We start from the raw sequence: 18,848 nt of genomic DNA, 5'->3' as shown, positions 1-18,848 counted from the left end.
CCAAAAACAAATTTTTAACGCAGGCTTTCTAGCACAGCTTCTGTTGCTCTTCGAGATGATAAATTGGAACTCTGAAAAAAAGTCCACTCTATTAGCAACCCTTCTAAACCTAGAAGCCATAAGATCGTGTCCTGATGTATAACCCAGTTCCCTTTTATTTATTTATTTATGCAACTTATAAAGCGCGCAAATACCCATGGGTGTCTCAGCGCTGTGGACTGGACAGAGGAAGGCTGGCACAGACAGTTATTGGTTAAAGAGCCAGGTCTTTAGTTGTTTTCGAAAAGTGAGCAGAGCGGGACTGGTCTTGATGTGGGGGGGGGGGGGAGCTTTTCCATAGTTTGGTGGTGGCGAACGCAAAGGTTCTGTCACCCTAGGAGGCTTTTTTGTGCGTGGAACGACCAGGAGGTTTACTGCTGAAGAGCGCAAACATCTGGTGGGGTTGTAGGGGCGGAGAGATTTCCTTAGGAATTCAGGTCCGCTGGCGTGGACTGCCTTGTAGGCAATGCATAGAGCCTTGAACTTGGATCTGCTCCTGATGGGCAACCAGTGGAGCCGTCGTACCACGTTTGATATTGGTTTGAATTTGGGGGTGGCTGTCAGAAGTCTAGTGGCTGCATTCTGCACCAGTTGTAGTTTGTTTAGGACTATTTCCTGGGCATTGATGAATAGGCCGTTGCAGTAATCAACCTTGGACATGACTAGTGTGCTAATGAGAGTTCTGCCAGCGCTATTTGGGAGGAAGGGTAGAAGTTTCTTTATCATTTTGATAATGTAGAAGGATGCTGAGACGACTGCGTTGGCATGGTGCATGAATTATAGCTTGTCGTTGAACATAACACCTAGATTTCTTACCTTTGATACAGGTGACGGAGGAGATCTTAAATTAGCTGGCCACCAGTAAAGGGACCAGGCAGGGGAAAGGTTGCAGAAGATCATCACCTCTGTCTTGTCAGAATTTAATTTGAGGCAATTGTTTGCCATCCACGTATTGATGGATAGCATTCCTTCTTGGAAGTTTGCCGCCACCATGCCTCCGTCATTGTGGACCGCTAGCACTAGTTGCTTGTAGTCAGCGTACAACGTTAGCCCCATGTAGGATTTAATGACCCTCGCCAGGTCAGACACATTGATGTTATACAAGGTCGGACTTAGCGAGGATCCTTGAAGCACACCACACAGAAGGGAGAATGAGGGGGAGTTGAAGTCACCGAGTGTCACTGATTGAGTGCGATTTGAGTGGAGAGAGTCTAAGAGGGCCTTGGCTTTATGTGTATTGCCGATGGCTGCGACACGGTCGATCAGGGTTATGTGGTCGACCATGTTGAATGCTGCCGAGAGGTCCAGAAGCACGAGGACCGCTGCACCTCCCCCATCAATTATCTTCCTGATTTCATTGGATGCTTTGATGAGAGCGGTTTTGGTGCAGTGGCTCTTTCTAAAGTCAAATTGGGTGTCGTCAAGTAGGTTATTTTCATCGATGAAGTGTGATAACTTTATTCATTATTTTTTTGGCGATTTTAGCTGGGAATGGGAGACAGGCAATTGGTCAGTAGCTTATAGTATCAGTGGGATTGAGGTTGTTATTCTTTAATAGGGGCTTGATACCTGTTTTTTTCCAGATGGACGGGTATGTGCCTGTCCTGAACATCGAGTTGCAGATGTTTGCTAGGTTGAGGCCTATGATGTCAGGAATCAGTTTGAGGGTGGGTGGTGGGCAAGGATCGTTGGGAGATTCGGATTTGATAGTGGTGATTAGGTGAGAGATCTGTTCTGGAGAGAGTTGACTAAATTCCTCTAGTGTGGGAGAGGTTGGTTTGTCGGTTGGAGTGAAGTTACAAGGGTGAGGAGGGTTTTTGACTTCGCTGGGAGCTCCTGTGTGGTTGTTGGTCGTGGTGTGGGCTGCGAAGTTGGCGTAGATGTTACTGACTTTTTCTTGAAAGTAGCTGGCCAGCGAGTTAGAGAGTTTGGGAGGAGATTGTCGGGAGGATGGATCCTTGTCTTGATAACTTGGTAACTGCATGGAACATCTGTTTAGTGGAGTCTTGTGCCGAATCAATTTGCCTAAGGTAATAGTTGCTTTTCTCGTAGGAGTATTTTGTATTTGGTTAGTGCTTTTTTATAGAGGATTTTTTTGGCCGGATCATAGTTTTGGCGCCAGTGTCGTTCTTGGTACCTGCATTTTTGTTTCTCAAGTCTTAGTGTCTCAGTGAACCAGGGGGCGGATGGAGTCTTTCTGTTGTTGGATACATTTTGAGGGGGACCACCGTGTTAACAGCGTTCTGGAGCCATTGTGTGAAGTTATTGGCTGCGAATTCGAGGTCGAGTGGGAGGACTTGCTGAGTGGTGAGCAGGTGGGATTTAAAATTTAGTGGTGCGATATTACCACAGGCTTTGATCTGTCTGGGGGGGGGAGAAAGCTGGTATGAGGGGGGGAGAAAGTTGGTATTAGGGGGGGTATTCGTTTTTGTTTGGATGTCAAAAAGGACTGCGCAGTGATCTGTCAATGGCAACGGGAGACCGTTCCCTAGGGAGATTTGCTGATTGTTGGAAAACAGTCCATTCAGTGTGTGGCCGGCGAATGCGTGGGGGAGGTAACCAACTGTGAGAGGCCTACAGCCTCTAAATCAGCTAGAAGGGCTGACGTGTCGTGATCATCATGGGCTTCTAGATGAAAATTGAAGTCTCCAAGGATGGAGAAATTACTTTCTCCTGCTACAAACTCTAGTAGGCAGCCCATGGCGGAGAGGAATTCCGTTTGGGAGTCTGGCGGGCGGTGATGGGGAGGATGCCTTTGAATGGGAGGGAGTGGCGAGCTGTGATTGTGAAGGTGATAGCTTCACAGATTTTGGTGGGGATTGATGCATTCCTAACTGAGTAATTTTCTCGGAGGATGAGTGCAAGGCCTCCTCCTTTTTTTAGAGTCCTGTCGAATCTGCAGGAGGAGCAGCCGTCAGGGTTTGCTGAGGAGAAGTCTGGACCACACGAGGGGTCAACCCAGGTTTCTGTTATAAAAAGAAGGTCTAGTTTGTAGTCTTCTAGGAGGTTCCGTATTTCGTATTTATGTTTGGGGAGGGAGCGAGCGTTTATGAGTGCGGAGCGAATTTTTCCCTGGGAAGGGGGTAGTGAATTGGTGGGTGTGAGTGGAGGTTATCTAGTGAGAATGGGCAGTTTGGGCATTGGATGGCCGACTGAGTGGCTGTGGGCTCAAGGTTGAGAGGAGGACATCTCTGTGTGTGATTGCTAGTGCTGAATATAGGTTTAAGATGTTTGTAAGGTGTAAGTTATTGTCTTGCTGCGAGGAGCTGTATTAAGAGGGCATGGCCCTGGGCCCGGTCCAGGGGGCATGGCCCTGGGCCCGGTCCAGGCACGGACGGGGATGGGAATCCTAGAAGGTGCTCTAGGCATAAACTATATCTAGCTTGTGAACTTCATTGGGGTTGCCACTATGACCTGTTACTCCCTCACTCTGCTAAATGGAAGGCAACAAGGTGTACGAGATAAAGAGGGGGAACGCGAAATCCAGTGATTTTTATTGCATACAGCAAGTGTTGCACGTGGAATAAATACATTCTTACAAACATAAAAACAGTTTTCGAGGTTTGTACCTCGGCAGGTGGGAGGACCAAGTGGTCCATAACATCGAACTATTTCAATCCCAAGCAGTCCTCTGGGTGCGATATATCGATGACATTTTCTGCATATGGGATGGCACATAAGAGGAAGCTCTCGATTCTGTCAACATCGTGAATCAGAATACTCAACCTCTCTTTCACTAGTCACATTGAAAAAACAACTATTGAGTTTCTTGATATCGAACTCACTGCGAATGATGACTGAATGATAAGTAGGTTATATAGAAAATCAACTTCAGGTAACAGCTTACTTAGAGCTAACAGCTGCCATTCAGGAGCTCTTATTGAAAGCATTCCATATTGGGGTGTGTGGCTTGGACGGCAGAGCTAATGGCTGCCTGATCCTGCCGCTGCGCCGTAACAGAGACAGCGAAGCAAAATACTCTGCTAAAAATCGGGGACACCAACCTATGGAAGACTGAGCAGAGCATCGGAAATCCAGCTCCGCGCTAAGACACCAACCACAAGGGGCAAGACAAGGTCTGAAAAGGAGAAAAAGTGACTTGAGGAGCGAGACTGCCTACAGTGAAGCGAGGCAAAATGGCGGCCAAGAAACTGAAACCGGGCAGTGAATCGGAGAAGCAGTGCCGAGACGGACAAAGGTTCCTACTGTGGCGCACATGGACAACAAAGCCCACTGACCCAAATATTATCTGACACAGAGGCGGTGAGTGCAAGGCTGCGAGCTAAAGCAAGCGCGCACATAGGAGCGTAGGAGAGCGGGACGGTCTGCCGCAATTTTTAACCAAGATGGCGGATATGAAAGCGAAACTGGGCAGCGTCTGATGCAAGGAAGTAGCGCTGGACAAACAAAGGGCCCCACAACGGAGCAAAGCACGTTCAGCTAAAGCTCGCCGTACCCGACGCCCGATTAGGGGAAAAGCATCTGAAACACATGTGGGGAGGGCGAGGCGGCGAGCTACATCGCAGGGCGTTCCCAGAGCGGCCAGACCAAAGCCCAACCCAAGCCCAAATCGCGAGACCACATCCCTACAGTACCGGCTAAGAAGCATAACCAAAACGGGAGCGACCTCATGTGCAAGAAGAAGCCTGCAAAATAAAACAACCAAAAGGGCGTGTCACAAACGGCACAGGGATCCCTCGACATCTCGACAACGGCGCTCTAACCATCGGGGAGCGACGCATAGTGAAGAGTGATTCAGCGGAACCAAGTGGCGCCAATGCAATGAACCCTGTACCGGAGCGGATAGTCGCACGGTAAAAGGGAAGGAGGGCAGTCACAGACGTACAAGCTCTCGCACTAACGCCTCAGCACAGAGGGTGAAAGAACGATCAAAAAGGGCTACAGATACCGCACCAAGGAACCGAATAGGAGAACGAGGGGTGGACAGCAACCTGTGAGCAGGAGGAAATAAGAGGAGCATTCACAACACCAGCTCACCTAAGCACCCCAACAAACGCAAGGACAACAAGCAAGAACACGGCGACAAAGCTCTCAGTAAAAGGGAGATACACACGATCCGACCACAGCAGCCAGACAGAGCCACAGGGAGGCAGAGCACGCAAGAAACAGCAGGTACCGTACATCCCGCCAACTAATAAGGGCGAAGGCACTCGCAGAAAGAGCGGGGAGATACAGAGCGGTGCTAGGACAGAAGAGACCCTTACAAGAGTCAAGGGAAGACAAAAAGCCAAAACACAGCCAGCCCAGCGCCATGTCAGACAGAGAAATGGTATGCAGCAACAGCAATTGAAGAGCAAAAATGAACCTGGACCGGTCGACTCACCAATCAAGCAAAAACCTGACATAAGTAGTACCCTGAAAATGATCCTAAAGAAATTAGCGGAAGTGCACGACTTGGCGAGGTCTACAAAGCTCACTACAGACACAATCCAACCAGAGATTGCTGCAGTCAGAGCCGACCTAAACGCTGTGAACATTAGGCTGACAACGGCAGAACAAAGGATCAGTGACGTGGAAGATTATACCAACAACGCGAGCAGAGAAGTGACTACAATAATGGAAGTAACAGGGGTGCTACTTAAGCAGACAGCTGAGATGGAAGACTGGAGCCGCAGAGGAAACATCCGCATATTGGAGATCCCAGAGGGGGCGGAGGACGCAGCGGGATCGGGCGCAGCATTCCTCGAAGACCTGACCCCCAAGCTCTCAAACCTAAAATTCTCCCGCCAATTCGAGATAGACAAAGCCTATAGAGTCCCAGCCTTCAAATCCCCAACGACTCACAATGCTTGCCCCATCATATGCAGACCCCTAAGATTGCAGCATACAGAGGACATTTTTCACTATGCACGCAAAAACCACCAGATCAACTGGAAGGGGCACAAGATCATCCTCACACAGGACTATTCCAAACCCACGGTCGACACGAGGAAAGGCTTCCTAGCCATAAGCCAAAGACTGAAAAGTAAAAACATCCAATTCTCTTTTGTAGCTCCCATAAAATTCAAGATAATAGACAAGGGGAAAAAACACTTTTTTACCGACCCAAAAGAGCGGACCCGCTACCTGGACGGACCAGCAACTCAGACCATGGACACCTCACAACAAGCCTCAGCAAAGAGGGGCCCCTCGCCGGAACCAATCACCGGGGGAGGGGGCTCATGAAGGACACACCCTCTGCAACGAATCTACCTCAGTAAAGTATCTACCTCACGGATGCCGCGATCTACCTCAAGACCAGACCTACCTGCCGACGGGCGTAGCGAACGAACACCCAACCCTGGTAGACAAAAGGAAGTCTCAGGAAATACAACGTATCCTTTTGCTCAGGCTCACCATGCGCACAAATACAAGTACTCCCTCGACAGACCTCACCACAAGTCTGACAATATAGTTTGCAATTCTGACCTACCCGACAACATGTATCCAGGAGGCGGAATGGCGATCCTGCCGTCCCATCTCCGACAAGCAAGTGTATGGGGAAGGGGGGGGGGGGGGAAAGCTCTAATGTATCTCTGTTTTATGCTCTCTATTTTCCAATATTGACTTCTTTCCACACTTTATACGTCACTGCACACAACGGCGGACATCGCCTACAAATCTGCACATAACGCTAGAGAGCCACACCGAGACTCCAGAACACAAACGACCCCGCAGGGTCCAGAGTGTTGGGCACACGAAACCACCGCAACACACAACACCAGATGGCGAGTAACAAAACACTCACCCTGGCTGCAGACCTTAATATAATTTCCCTAAATGTCAAAGGCCTAAACCATCTCATCAAGCGCAGGAAGATAGTGAACTACCTAGCAAAGACAAAGGGCGATATAATCCTGTTACAGGAAACAAAACTAGACTAGACGAGGAAGACCTAAAACTAGTCAGAGCAAACTGGATAGCGCATACGGCTTGCTCACCAGCAGACAAAAAAAAACACTGAGTTCTGACCCTAGTATCCAAGACATCAAAGATATCGATAGATTCCCAATCTCGGATAAGGGGGGTAGACTACTAATAACAAACTTGTCAAGAGGGGAAGAAAGATTCCACGTGGCGAACACACATGTCCCCAATTCTGGTGACCCCACATTCTAGGAAGGCGTGGCAGAAAGTAACACTAGACAAACTTCACCAGGACAAACTTATGATTGAGGCAGGAGACCTCAACATCCCACTTGACCATACACTAGACAGACAATCCTTCCTGCCCGTACCATCCCACGAAATCGCACACAGCACTACAGAACATATGCACCAAATCCAACCTCAGACGCATGGAGACTACAACACCCGGACACTAGGGACTACACCTTCTACTCCAACCCTCACAACTCCTACACCAGGATAGATTACATTCTAATATCAGGGGCACACACACACATCTGATAGACCAATCAGATATAGCACCAAGACTTGTCTCAGACCACTCGGTCATCAGCCTAAAACGAAGAGGCTGCTACAACGAAGCGGTCCCTAGAAGATGGCGCTTCAATAGGGAAATCATCTCAGACCCAGAAAACAAAAAAGATATTGAGATGGCCATATCAGACTACTTATACCACAATGACTCCCCGGAGACTAGCGCCGGTACACCGTGGGAGGTCCTGAAAGCAACTATCAGGGGTAAATTAATAGGAATCAAGGCAAGGATAAACAAAAAGACGAACTTGAGAATAACCCAACTAGAAGAAAAGATAAAAAAGCTAGAACTAGGCCATGCAAAGGACACAAAGAACGATGCACTCCTGACCTCACTAACACAGCACAAGTACGAGTACAATAAAATCCTGAGTGAAAGGGCAGGGCTGTGGCTCAACAAGTGCAAAGCACGAAACCTATGCGAAACCAACAGAGCAGGGAAACTATTGGCAACGTATCTGAAGCACATACGCAACCAGGTAGCGATATCGTCAATAACAGACGCAAACAACAGAACACACACATGACACAAGGATATCCTCAACACATTCCAAGAATTCTACGCCGAGAGATACAACTAAGAGCAGACGCTTAACCAAGAGGAGTGCACTAGATACTTAGACAGATTAGGGCTCCCAAAGCTAGATCCCGCAGACGCAGCAAAGCTAGGTCAGGAAATCAGTGACGCGGAAATTGAAAGGGCAGTCTAATCTCTTAAAACAAAATAAGGCCCCCGGACCAGACTTCTATAAGACCTTTCTAACTCAATTAATACCTACCATGAAAAGAGTCTTCAACCAGTCCGCAAAGACAGGGTTAGTTCCCCCATCCATGACAGAGGCTAACATAACAGTCATCCCTAAGGAGGGCAAAGACCACGCACTACCAAAAAACTACAGACCCATATCCTTCATCAATGTGGACTGCAAAGTCTACGCCAAAATCCTGGCTGTCAGACTAAACACGGTCCTGCCCAAATTAATCAGTAACGCCCAAGTCGGCTTTATGCGTAACCGTATGTCTAGCAGCAACACGAGCCTTTTCTGCCATATTTTAGAACAAATCTCCACGAAACCGAAGCCAGGTGTGGCGATTGCACTAGATGCAGAAAAGGCCTTCGATAAGGTCTCGTGGGCCTTCCTAGAGCACTGCATGCGGACCTTCAACCTGGGAGAGACATACATAAGGATGGCCATGGCCCTCTACCAGACCCCCTCAGCCCGTATTACAATTAATGGCTCACTCTCGGACCCTTTCAAACTGAAGCAGGGAACCAGATAGGGATGCCCACTCTCGCCGACACTCTTTCTTCTGGCCCTAGAACCCCTCATTCAAGATAAAACTAAACAAGAACAAAAAAGGGGTTGAAATCAAGGGCACCATAGTAAAATTAGCCGAATACGCGGAAGATATCCTGATATTAACAGAACAACCACAACCCTCCATTAAGGCCCTGATGGCCACAATAGCACAATACTCCAAACTATCAGGGTACAAATTAAACAACGAAAAATCTGAATGCAACCCACTAAATATCTACTGCACGAGAGATTCGCTGGGGGATTAGAGTTTGACTTGGCAGACAGGACACATCAAGTACCTAGGTATACACTTCGGTACCGACCTGTACAACACCCTACGCCACAATGAAAAGTCCCTTATAGAAAAGGTTAAGAACCTACTAGAGGCTTGGTCCCCAAAATTCATAACATGGTGGGGAAGCATAGAAACGATAAAAATTCTGATCACGCCGATGATCAATTACCTGTCAAGTATGCGTCCTCTCCTCCTCACAGACGACTTCCATCGAAAAATCGACAACATGCTCACCAAATTCCTTTGGCGGGACAAGAAGGCAAGGATCAGTATTAAGAACCGAGGCTGGCTAAATCACAGGGGGGCTGAACCTAGCAGATTTCAAAGTCTACCAATTAGACTTCCTAGCAAAACAGGACACTCAGTGGGTGACCCAGAAGCCCGACTACACACCAGCGTGGTTACTGGTAGAGAAGGCCGTTCTAAACAACCTGCACCCTCTTGCCCTACTCACGACGAACACATACTCATGCACATCTAAGCTGATATTTAAAAACACAAAAACAGCACTCCTAAAAGTAGACAGGAGAATGGAGGTTAGCATCAGGGGATCCAAGTCAGAGTTTTTGTGATCAAACAGCAAAATCAAATATAAGGGGAAGAGTCTTAACTTTGAGTCATGGATAGAGAACGGTATATGCCTTTCAACCAACTAAAGAAGGGGTCAGCCCCTATTACTTTCTCTGACATGAAAACAGACCATCAACTAGATGACCTAGATCTTTACAGATTCCTAAAGATAAAAGCAGCCTTGTCAAAGACAAAACTATTCACCACCCAGCCCTCGATCTTTCGCTTTGTGGCTAACATAAACAAACTAGGGCACCAAGTCTCACAAATTTACAAGCTACTACGCCCAAAAAACACCAAACTCAATGCTAAAAAAAACGAATATTGGGACAAACAGCTTCATCTCCCGCTTAATTACCTGGAGTGGAAAACTCTGTGGTACTCGGCCACAGAAAATAGGATCACCCCAGTCCTTGCACAAACGAAATTCTGGTTCCCACACAAAACCTACTGGACCCCAGACCGACTATACACACTAGGCCTCAGAGAGGACTCCCTATGCTGGAACTGCAATACACAGAAGGGGGACCTAGCACACCTTATCTTCCACTGCCCAACACTCAAGGTATTCTGGGGAAGAGTGTTTGACTTTACCGACAATGTGTTTAAATGCAAAACAATGAGGGACTTCGCTTTCCTTGCCACAGCATTTATGAGGACTGATCTCTCCTGGGAGAAGGATAAGGAGGTAATGTACTTACTACTGACGGCAGCTGTTAAACTGGTTCTAAACAACTGGAAAGACACTAGAAAAGTTAGCTACCAAGGATGGCTAAACTGGATTACTCACCTCAGGGGAGCGGACAGTTTGGCGCTGCAGTACTCCCCATGGAAGGCGTCATCCAGGAGGCTGTGGGAAGCCCTGGACAGGTCCCCTGACCCATACAAGCCTCCATAAACGAGTGAACCCAAGTTTTGTTTTTGCGCCTGGGGAGCCTCGGAAACTACCTCAAGGACTCCGAGGTGAGGACAATTGATATGCAGTTTGACATGTCGGTCGCTATGGATTTTGCCTAGAATGTATACCTCTCTAATAGGCTATCCTATCCCTTTCTCCTCTCCAGTCCTACTTTGCTGTCCTTTTCCACCTTTCATCGCCTTGTTCTATCAAACCATACCACCAAGTGGGTAAGCACGACCATAGCAATGTACTAAAGTTTAAGGGCCAACCTTGGTGCTGCCTGCAACTGACTATGTTGATTGTAGACACTATATAAAATGTTTAAAAAAAAAAAAAAAAGCATTCCATACGGCAAATTAATGAGAGCTAGGAGAAATTGAAGCAGTGGGGAAGGATTCGACAATGAGGTAGCTATCATGCAACAAAGATTTAAAGAAAGAGGATATAGTAACAAAACTGTATTAAGTGCTATTGAAAAAGTGAAAAAAATGGATAGAAACAATATACTATTTCCAAAGCCCAAAGACACAATAGATGAGAAAATCGGATTTATCAGCACTTATAACAACCAATCCTCAAATTTGAGAAAGCTTCTTAAAAAAATATTGGTGTGTGCTACAGACAGATCCAGATTTGGCACCGGCTATCGGGGAACACCTGCAAATGATATTCAGAAAGACCAAATCCTTCCAGGATTCGTTGTATCAATCATTGGTCAAACCTGAAATGACTTGACATAATGTCAAACGTTTCTATACATGTAATCGATGTAAGGCATGTAAGTTCAGTAACAGTTGCAAACGAGTCCAGTTGTCATTAGATCAGAAACCATTTATCATCAACGAGCACCTTACTTGTGATACCAAGTATGTAGTATACGCGCTTATATGTCCATGTAAACTTGCCTACATAGGCAGCACAATTCATAGGGCTAGGAAGCGTGTTTTGGAGCATATGCGAGCTATTCGGAACAATGATCAGCATTATCCGGTGGCTCGCCATTTTAAAATACATCATGCCCAAAATTGCAATCGGATGAAATTTGTAGTTCTTGATACCATACCTACTAAGGAAAGAGGGGGTGATCGGACTCCAGAGTTTAGACAACTTGAATCCAGGATGATAATAAAATATGACACTGGGTATCCCAAATGTTTGAATCTGGATGAAGAAATGGCAGTACATTTGGGTTGAGCATGTTTCAATGTTATAACTATGCATTCTTTTCTCCTGTTTTAGGCTAGTGCCTTTTTAATCTGTGTGTAGTTACATTGGTTTTAATTAGTATACTTTGTTCTTCCATTTTAGATGGAAAAGTTTAAACAAGTGGAGAAACGATATGTTTGATGGCTGGAGTACATCCAATTTTGTGATTGATTGTCAAGTTCTACCTAAAAACCTGTGTTTGGACAATGATGAAGACAGTATTGTTAATTCTTTGGAAATATAGCCCGTGTATTATTATTTAGTATAAGATAATATTTAGGATTTAATTGCACAAAATCATTATTACTTGGCCCATTACATACATATATGTGACATAGTATTGTCTTTTTTTGGGCATATGTGTTGCTGTAATGAGGGAGTGGTTATTGTTCATTTTGAACACCACTCGGTGTTAATTTTGCCCACTGGGGCATCATAGTGTCATAAATTACCTTACTTAAGGATTTATCCAACAGCAATAGTTTATGCCATTGTAGAGATATTGACTTAAGGGTTATATCTTTGTTGAATAGGCCCACTGGGGCTTGAACTCTTATTATTATTGTCACAACACAATACGAGCAAGCACTGAATTGTTTTAAGTATTTCTTAGTATATGGGCCTTTACAAACGTCTTCTCATAAGGTGTTCTATTAATTCGTTTAAACACCTCATTTGTTTTGTATAACGGTGCAATAATCCAACATGCATAATTGTTTTGTGTTAGCCAATGACTACAAACAGAAATGTTTATTTACATGAATGCCATTAATCACTCTTTGAATGCTAGTGTAACAATGTAAAAGTGAAACAAAGTATCTTTTCTCTTCTGTCTCTTTAAATAAGGCAGAGTGCACGTTGACGCCTAACCCGTGATCAAGAAATGAGCTAACTTCGAAACGCGTTGGGATATTATCTGCTGCTGTGTGTGAATAAAACATACGATTACATCACCAAGAGTGCCAGTGCAGTGATTTCTGACCCGGAATTGTGTTTCCAGTGCAAGGTTGCAGATCCTGTTTGATATTTGGGGTTCGCTACCCCGCTGGACACTACTCACACAAAGAGGAAGGAGCCAAAGCGATCATGCTTGTTGGAGATTATATATATTATTGCTCCATTCTCCACGCAATTCCACAGGCACATAGAAAAGCACTCTCGGGGGCGAGTCCAAACGATTTTATTACGGACTCACGGTGACCAGACGAGTTTTGGCAGTCGCCTTTCTCAATGGTGATGCGACGTGCACGAAACGGCCCTCTTTTATGTCTATTGGTTTACTTGACATGGAGAACGGCATTACAACCGAAAATGGCAGACATATTGGAATGTGCAAATTCATTGCCACAATGCTCTTAAAATTGGACAATATACACAAATTTATATTATCCTTGTTACCAATGTAACACCCAAATTCGTTGTCTATTATACAATTCCATTTAGACTACAAATAGTCCCTTAGTTGTAGACAACATCGTCATGATGGCCTTCGAGAACTACAATTCCCAAGACACTCACGTGACCACGGAACAAAGCCTTATGTTTGTACATCAAGCCCTCTAATGGGCCATCGTTCCTAGTGCTTTTTCCGCTTTTTCATATCTTGCCCTGTATGGGCTTATTATGGCAAATCCTAAGTACACATATCCACATTAAAATGCCTTCCCCACATAACAACCAGAAACCATTCTACCCATTTCATTCAAATTATACAAAAAAAAACCACAAAAAGACTAAACAGTTTGTGCTAACCTCATAATTTTAAAAATTGCAAATATGCAAAAATTCATCAATTTCAGATCCGAGGACATGTAAGAATTCATAAAAATTCAATTTTTTTGCAAACATCTACAGCATTATATCAAAAAATAAACCTTCATAATATTGTAGAGAGACCTCCGTCCCTCTGCCTCATGCAGTTATTCTCCTAAATGTACAGCTAATTCCTCATGGGAATTTAGACCCCCTGGGGTTTTTGTCTGTAAATCGATGATATATCTCGATTCTAGTCGCCTCAGACTGATCACCCTGTCACCACCTCATGGGTTTAACGGTACATGGTCTAAAATGATAAATCTTAGCTGAGTTCTATCCCCTTTCTGTTCTGTCTTAAAATGGCGAGCAACCGGGTACATCATATCACCATTCATTATCGCTCTCGAGTGTTCTAGCACCCGTCCCAGCATGCAAGTTACTAAACGCACACACTGCGCATGACCCACTGGGGGTCCAGCATGCAGTCAAATTCATTGATTGGAGCCATCTGTGCATTTGCAAGAGCTGCCCATGAAGAAGAGGTCCTATCCTCATAAACGCGTCGGCATAAACTGTTTCCCAAAATGAAGATGCCGGTTCCTTTCTTTCAATAAAGCTTGTGCTTCAGCTGCTGTGAGTGAGTCCTTTGAAGCTTTCGGGCCATTGCATCAAAATTATCGACACGGCTGCCCTGCCGTGAAAGGACGCACCGTTTCCAGAACTACAAGGAGAGGCTGCGTGGCACTTGTTACTATACTGAAGCTACGATCAGCGCAGCAACTGAGGATGATTAATGAACCAGCATGGCATTTTGGAGCCTACTAAAGGTAAAACAAATGCTCCTTAATTCTAGCAATGCACGGAACTCACTGTGAGCAACAATGAACTCCAACAAAGACTTCACGTCCGAGCATGCAAGTTACTAAACACACACACTGCGCATGACCCACTGGGGGTCCAGCATGCAGTCAAATTCATTGATTGGAACCATCTGTGCATTTGCGAGAGCTGCCCATGAAGAAGAGGTCCTATCCTCGAAACGCGTCGGCATAAACTGTTTCCCAAAATGAAGATGCCGGTTCCTTCCTTTCAATAAAGCTTGTGCTTCAGCTGCTGTGAGTGAGTCCTTTGAAGCTTTCGGGCCATTGCATCAAAAAAAATATATATATATATAATCATGTGATCAAGGTCAGGTCGGACCGAAACGCGTCATGGCGGCATACTGATGCGTGGCGAAATAACTTTAAATAAATAATGAAAAGCACGAAAAAATGGGTCCGCGTTTGTCTATCTGAGTCCTGGCTGGTGATTGGATTCTGAAGGATAGAGTACTGGAATATATAAATATATATATAAATATATATATATATATATATATATATGTATATATATATATATATATATATGTATATATATATATATATATATATATATATATATATACACACACACATACATACATATATATATTCCAAATAATGATAGACCAGACAAAAGTGGATTACTGACTGTCTCTAAATTTTAGAGGAGTACGGCTTGGAGACCACAAGCAAGAAAGTTTATACATTAATAAGCAAACCAGAGAGTTCCAATTGAATAGCAGAATAAAAGTAAAGTAATGACATTCAAACATGAATTCCTTGCAGCACAGATGATGTAAGTGAATATAGGGCTTCAGTTCTTACATGCACACATCTATTTAGTCCCAGATTAGTTATCCAATTCACAAAATAAAACCACAATCTAAAAATAGTTCTATGTTTAAAAATGGCATGTTAAATTATAAAATGTTCTGTGATGCCCCCCGAAAAAAAGATTAACGAAAGTTTAGGGACATAGGGAACTGGCCAGTTTAAATGACTGTAATTAGGACATACGTGTCACGTTGAAGGGCCTTGCTCAGTATTTCAAGTTTCAGTGCATCAACATCCTCTTCTTCATCCTGATTAGGGAAAACATTGTTGGATATGTCTTAGAATGAGATCTCGGTAAAAACACAATGTAGGCACCACAGCATTCTAACTCAAACAGAATAAAAGATCTGCTTAGATGTGAGTAAGTCAATATTGTCATCTTTACCCTCTTAATAAGTGAAGCAGTAGTAGTCATTCGCATTAAAATGGAATACAGTTTCATGTGCATACACGTATTGTTATGAAGACACAAACATTTTTAACATGCAACATACCTCATATCCCAGTGCAAGATGTTGGAATGTCCTACCTGATACCAACAACATATTAGTAGAGATAGAGACAGAGGAGAGGTGTGTGTTCGTGTAAGAGATTGAACCAATAAGGACCATCTAAACACTTCCTAGCCAAGCACCTGGCTTAAATTTTCTTCATCACACCTATGGGGTAGGCGCTATGCTTCTTTCACAGAGAAGACAGTGACAATACTTTTTCAGTGTTGCTTGTAAATATTAGATTTGCAAATCTACCCTCAGATCCGAAGATGCCCAAAACTACATGCATGGTTACCTCTCAGATGCAGCAGCATCCACACAATCTAGTTGGTTAGTTCAAATGGGGCTGTATCAGTGGGACTGCAGACAGCTTCAAAGGTTGTCAAATGTTGTCATACTCCTTATATTTTTGGAGAGGAGTCAATCAACTACACCTTGAAGGAGAATCACAGATCATGGCATATAAAGAAGGTCTAAGGGGGCAACGTACAGGTCCCAGTACCGGAGACACAGAGGTCCACAGTAGATCACAGTATTAGATTACTGAAGGTGGTCCCAGTACCCGTACACAAGAGCACTCCTATTTTCATGTGGCTGCACTAAAAGGTACAGTATCTTTGCAGATGGATTTCACAGTTGGGATTTTCAAGCACCAGTGGTCAGTAATATTTACTTAGGGTGCAGTATCTTTGAAGCCGCTGATGGCTGGTGTTTTTATTTGCCTTGCTAGAGTGGGTTCTGGAGTGTGTCCTCGGCACGAGGGACATGCGCAGGGAGAAAACATGAGTCAGGTTTTCAACTGCTGATATAAACAAAACTACTCAACAGATCGGAACATTGTTTTTGCTTCAGAGATCAGGGAAGTCTCAGTTAATTACCACTTTGACAGTCCCTAGGACAGTAGACAAAACAGAGGTGATCCTCAAGGTCTAGTGAAGGCAACAAATGGAGCGAGGCAAAAAGGTTTAACCCCAAGACTCTGTACAAGACGATACTTCAACAAGCATCAGGCAGTGGAGATGGGAGTTCAAGTTTTCTCTCCTGCATAGCTTCCCAGGGGTTGTTAGGCAGCTGGGCTCAAACTAATTTCAGATAGGCTTTCCTCTGGAGCGTGCTGTCCAGAAATCCTTTCTCGTAGAAGGCAGGGCACTCTTTTCACCAGGTAGTTCTAACAGCTCTCCTTGAAGGAACCTTAAACCAGGCTCAGTTAATAGATGGCTGGAGGATAGCAATCAGACTCCACTCCTGGTTTGCAGGCTATCCTCAACTGTACTACATTGACCAATCAGCTCCTGCACACTGTTTGGAAATGGCCCCCCAAATGTAGTCAATTGATGTATTCCACTGCACATTATTTGTGCATGCAATGTTCATATGTGGCAGTGTAAGAAGTTGGCCTGGTATATGGTGTTCACTATTCTAGTGAGCACCTTGCACCAGTCCAAACGACCCTTATGGTAATTGGTTGTAAGTCAACCTTATAGACCAGCTATCCTAATGGTAGCGTGGACAAAGCAGTCTTAGTCTAAACTCAAGAGGGCATGTGAAGCCAGCTGTTTTACCATATGCAATCCCTTAAAATACCAAATGAAAGGACACCACGCAAGTTATATATTACAAAATATATGTATTTATTTCTAGAATAATCCCCTTAACTCTTTATGAGCACAGGAGCACAAGCGTTAAACAAAGAACACAGTATAACATACAATAAGCTGCACAATTATGGATAGGCCGGGTGGCCACTCAAACCATATATTAAGAAAGTGGTATAAGTACCACGTCACGAACAATGAACAGGCCCAGGGCCTTGGGAATCGCTGGGCCTACACTGGACTAACGAAGGTTAGGTCGGGAGAGGCCCACAGGATACGGGTGCAGAGTATAGGCAACCATACAAGTCAATGGTGCGTAAAAATTAGAAAGATATAGGTTTCGGAGACTTCCGACTGGACTAGAACTTAGCCACTTAAAACTAGGACACTAGAGGTGTAATCCACTATAGGAGCACCGGAGTTAGATCGTTACCTCACCCACAGGAAGCGGGTGTATAGGTGCCAAAGTGTGTCGGGTTTCGTTGTGAAGTTCTATGGAGCCTGGAGATGAAGATGCTGCAGGCGGCCAGGAGAGAAGAGTCCGGTTGGATCCAAGGGTGGATTGAAGATGTAGAGTACCTGAAAACAGGGGGGACAATGTTCAAGTCACTAGCCAGTGACCAGCGAGGAACCAGGAAGGAACCAGGCGATGTCGGGTTGCAATCCGGTGATGTCGAGGGGTTTGTCTCCGCTGCCACGTGGACAAGGAAGGATCGAGGATGACCAGCTGGTGAACACGAGCTGTCCGAAGAAGGCTCTTGCTGTCAGCGGTGTCGGTACTCGATTCGGAGTCACCAAGCCTTGGCAAAGGCAACCCGCGCAGGACTCGAAGATGTCTTCTTGATCGGACCGGGAGGGTCAGATCGATGGCTCCTTTTCAGGGGAGCTGGGGCCAGTCTGGAGAAACCAGACCAGCAGTGTAGTTTCAATGTTTCGTCGTCACAGAGGCCAGTAGCCAACGGGCAAGGGACCGGACAACGCGTCGAGCAGGAAAAGTGCAAAAGGGCCCCACGCAGCACCCGGAGAGTGTGGAGAGGTGATCTTTGGAGCCAGGCTGCTCGGGGCTGGGGCTTCTCAAACCCCAAAGCACAGCGTCGAGGGTGCCTCGGGGGCTGCGCTGGAAGCACTTCGTCGACTTTTCAAGGTGGCCTGTCCCACGTCTCTCGTCGCCTCCACGGGTCTAAGCTTAGCTAGGACTGTGGATCGGGCTGTTGGAAGTCTGGGAGTCCAGGTCTTGTCTGTCTCTGTCGTTCGAGCTCCGGCGGGAGCAACGGCAAAGAAAGTCTTGTTGCGCTGATGGTGCCTGCTTGCACAGGGTGGCCACTCCTTGACCACAAGGGAGCTTCTTCAGTCTTTTACGTTGAGTAGGATGTCGAAGGGTCCAGAGTTTTGTTTCAAAGTTTCAGTCAGGATGATCTAAATTCCATTGGCACAGCTCCTACCTTTATTCCAAATCAAGGGGCTGGATCACCTGCTAGGTCCCTCCTATGGGTGGGACCCAGGAAGGGGGTGGTTACACCCCTTTCCCATTGTCCAGTTTCGCGCCAGAGCTGGG

The 18,848-nt window shown here is 45.4% G+C and overlaps 1 protein-coding gene across 1 annotated transcript in view; it reads right to left on the bottom strand.

Moving 5' to 3' along the window:
* The window catches only part of NUP133 (nucleoporin 133), a 1,523,409-nt gene that overhangs the window by 97,627 nt on the left and 1,406,934 nt on the right, over nt 1-18,848 (bottom strand). Inside the window, exon 24 of the mRNA XM_086927107.1 lies at nt 15,388-15,452. Coding sequence (XP_086783233.1) covers nt 15,388-15,452 — 65 coding nt within the window. The remainder of the gene's footprint in view (nt 1-15,387; nt 15,453-18,848) is intronic.

Source organism: Lissotriton vulgaris, chromosome 6 (assembly GCF_964263255.1).
Source record: "Lissotriton vulgaris chromosome 6, aLisVul1.2, whole genome shotgun sequence".
Lineage (NCBI taxonomy): Eukaryota > Metazoa > Chordata > Amphibia > Caudata > Salamandridae > Lissotriton > Lissotriton vulgaris.
This window is presented reverse-complemented; position numbering and strand designations above follow the sequence as displayed.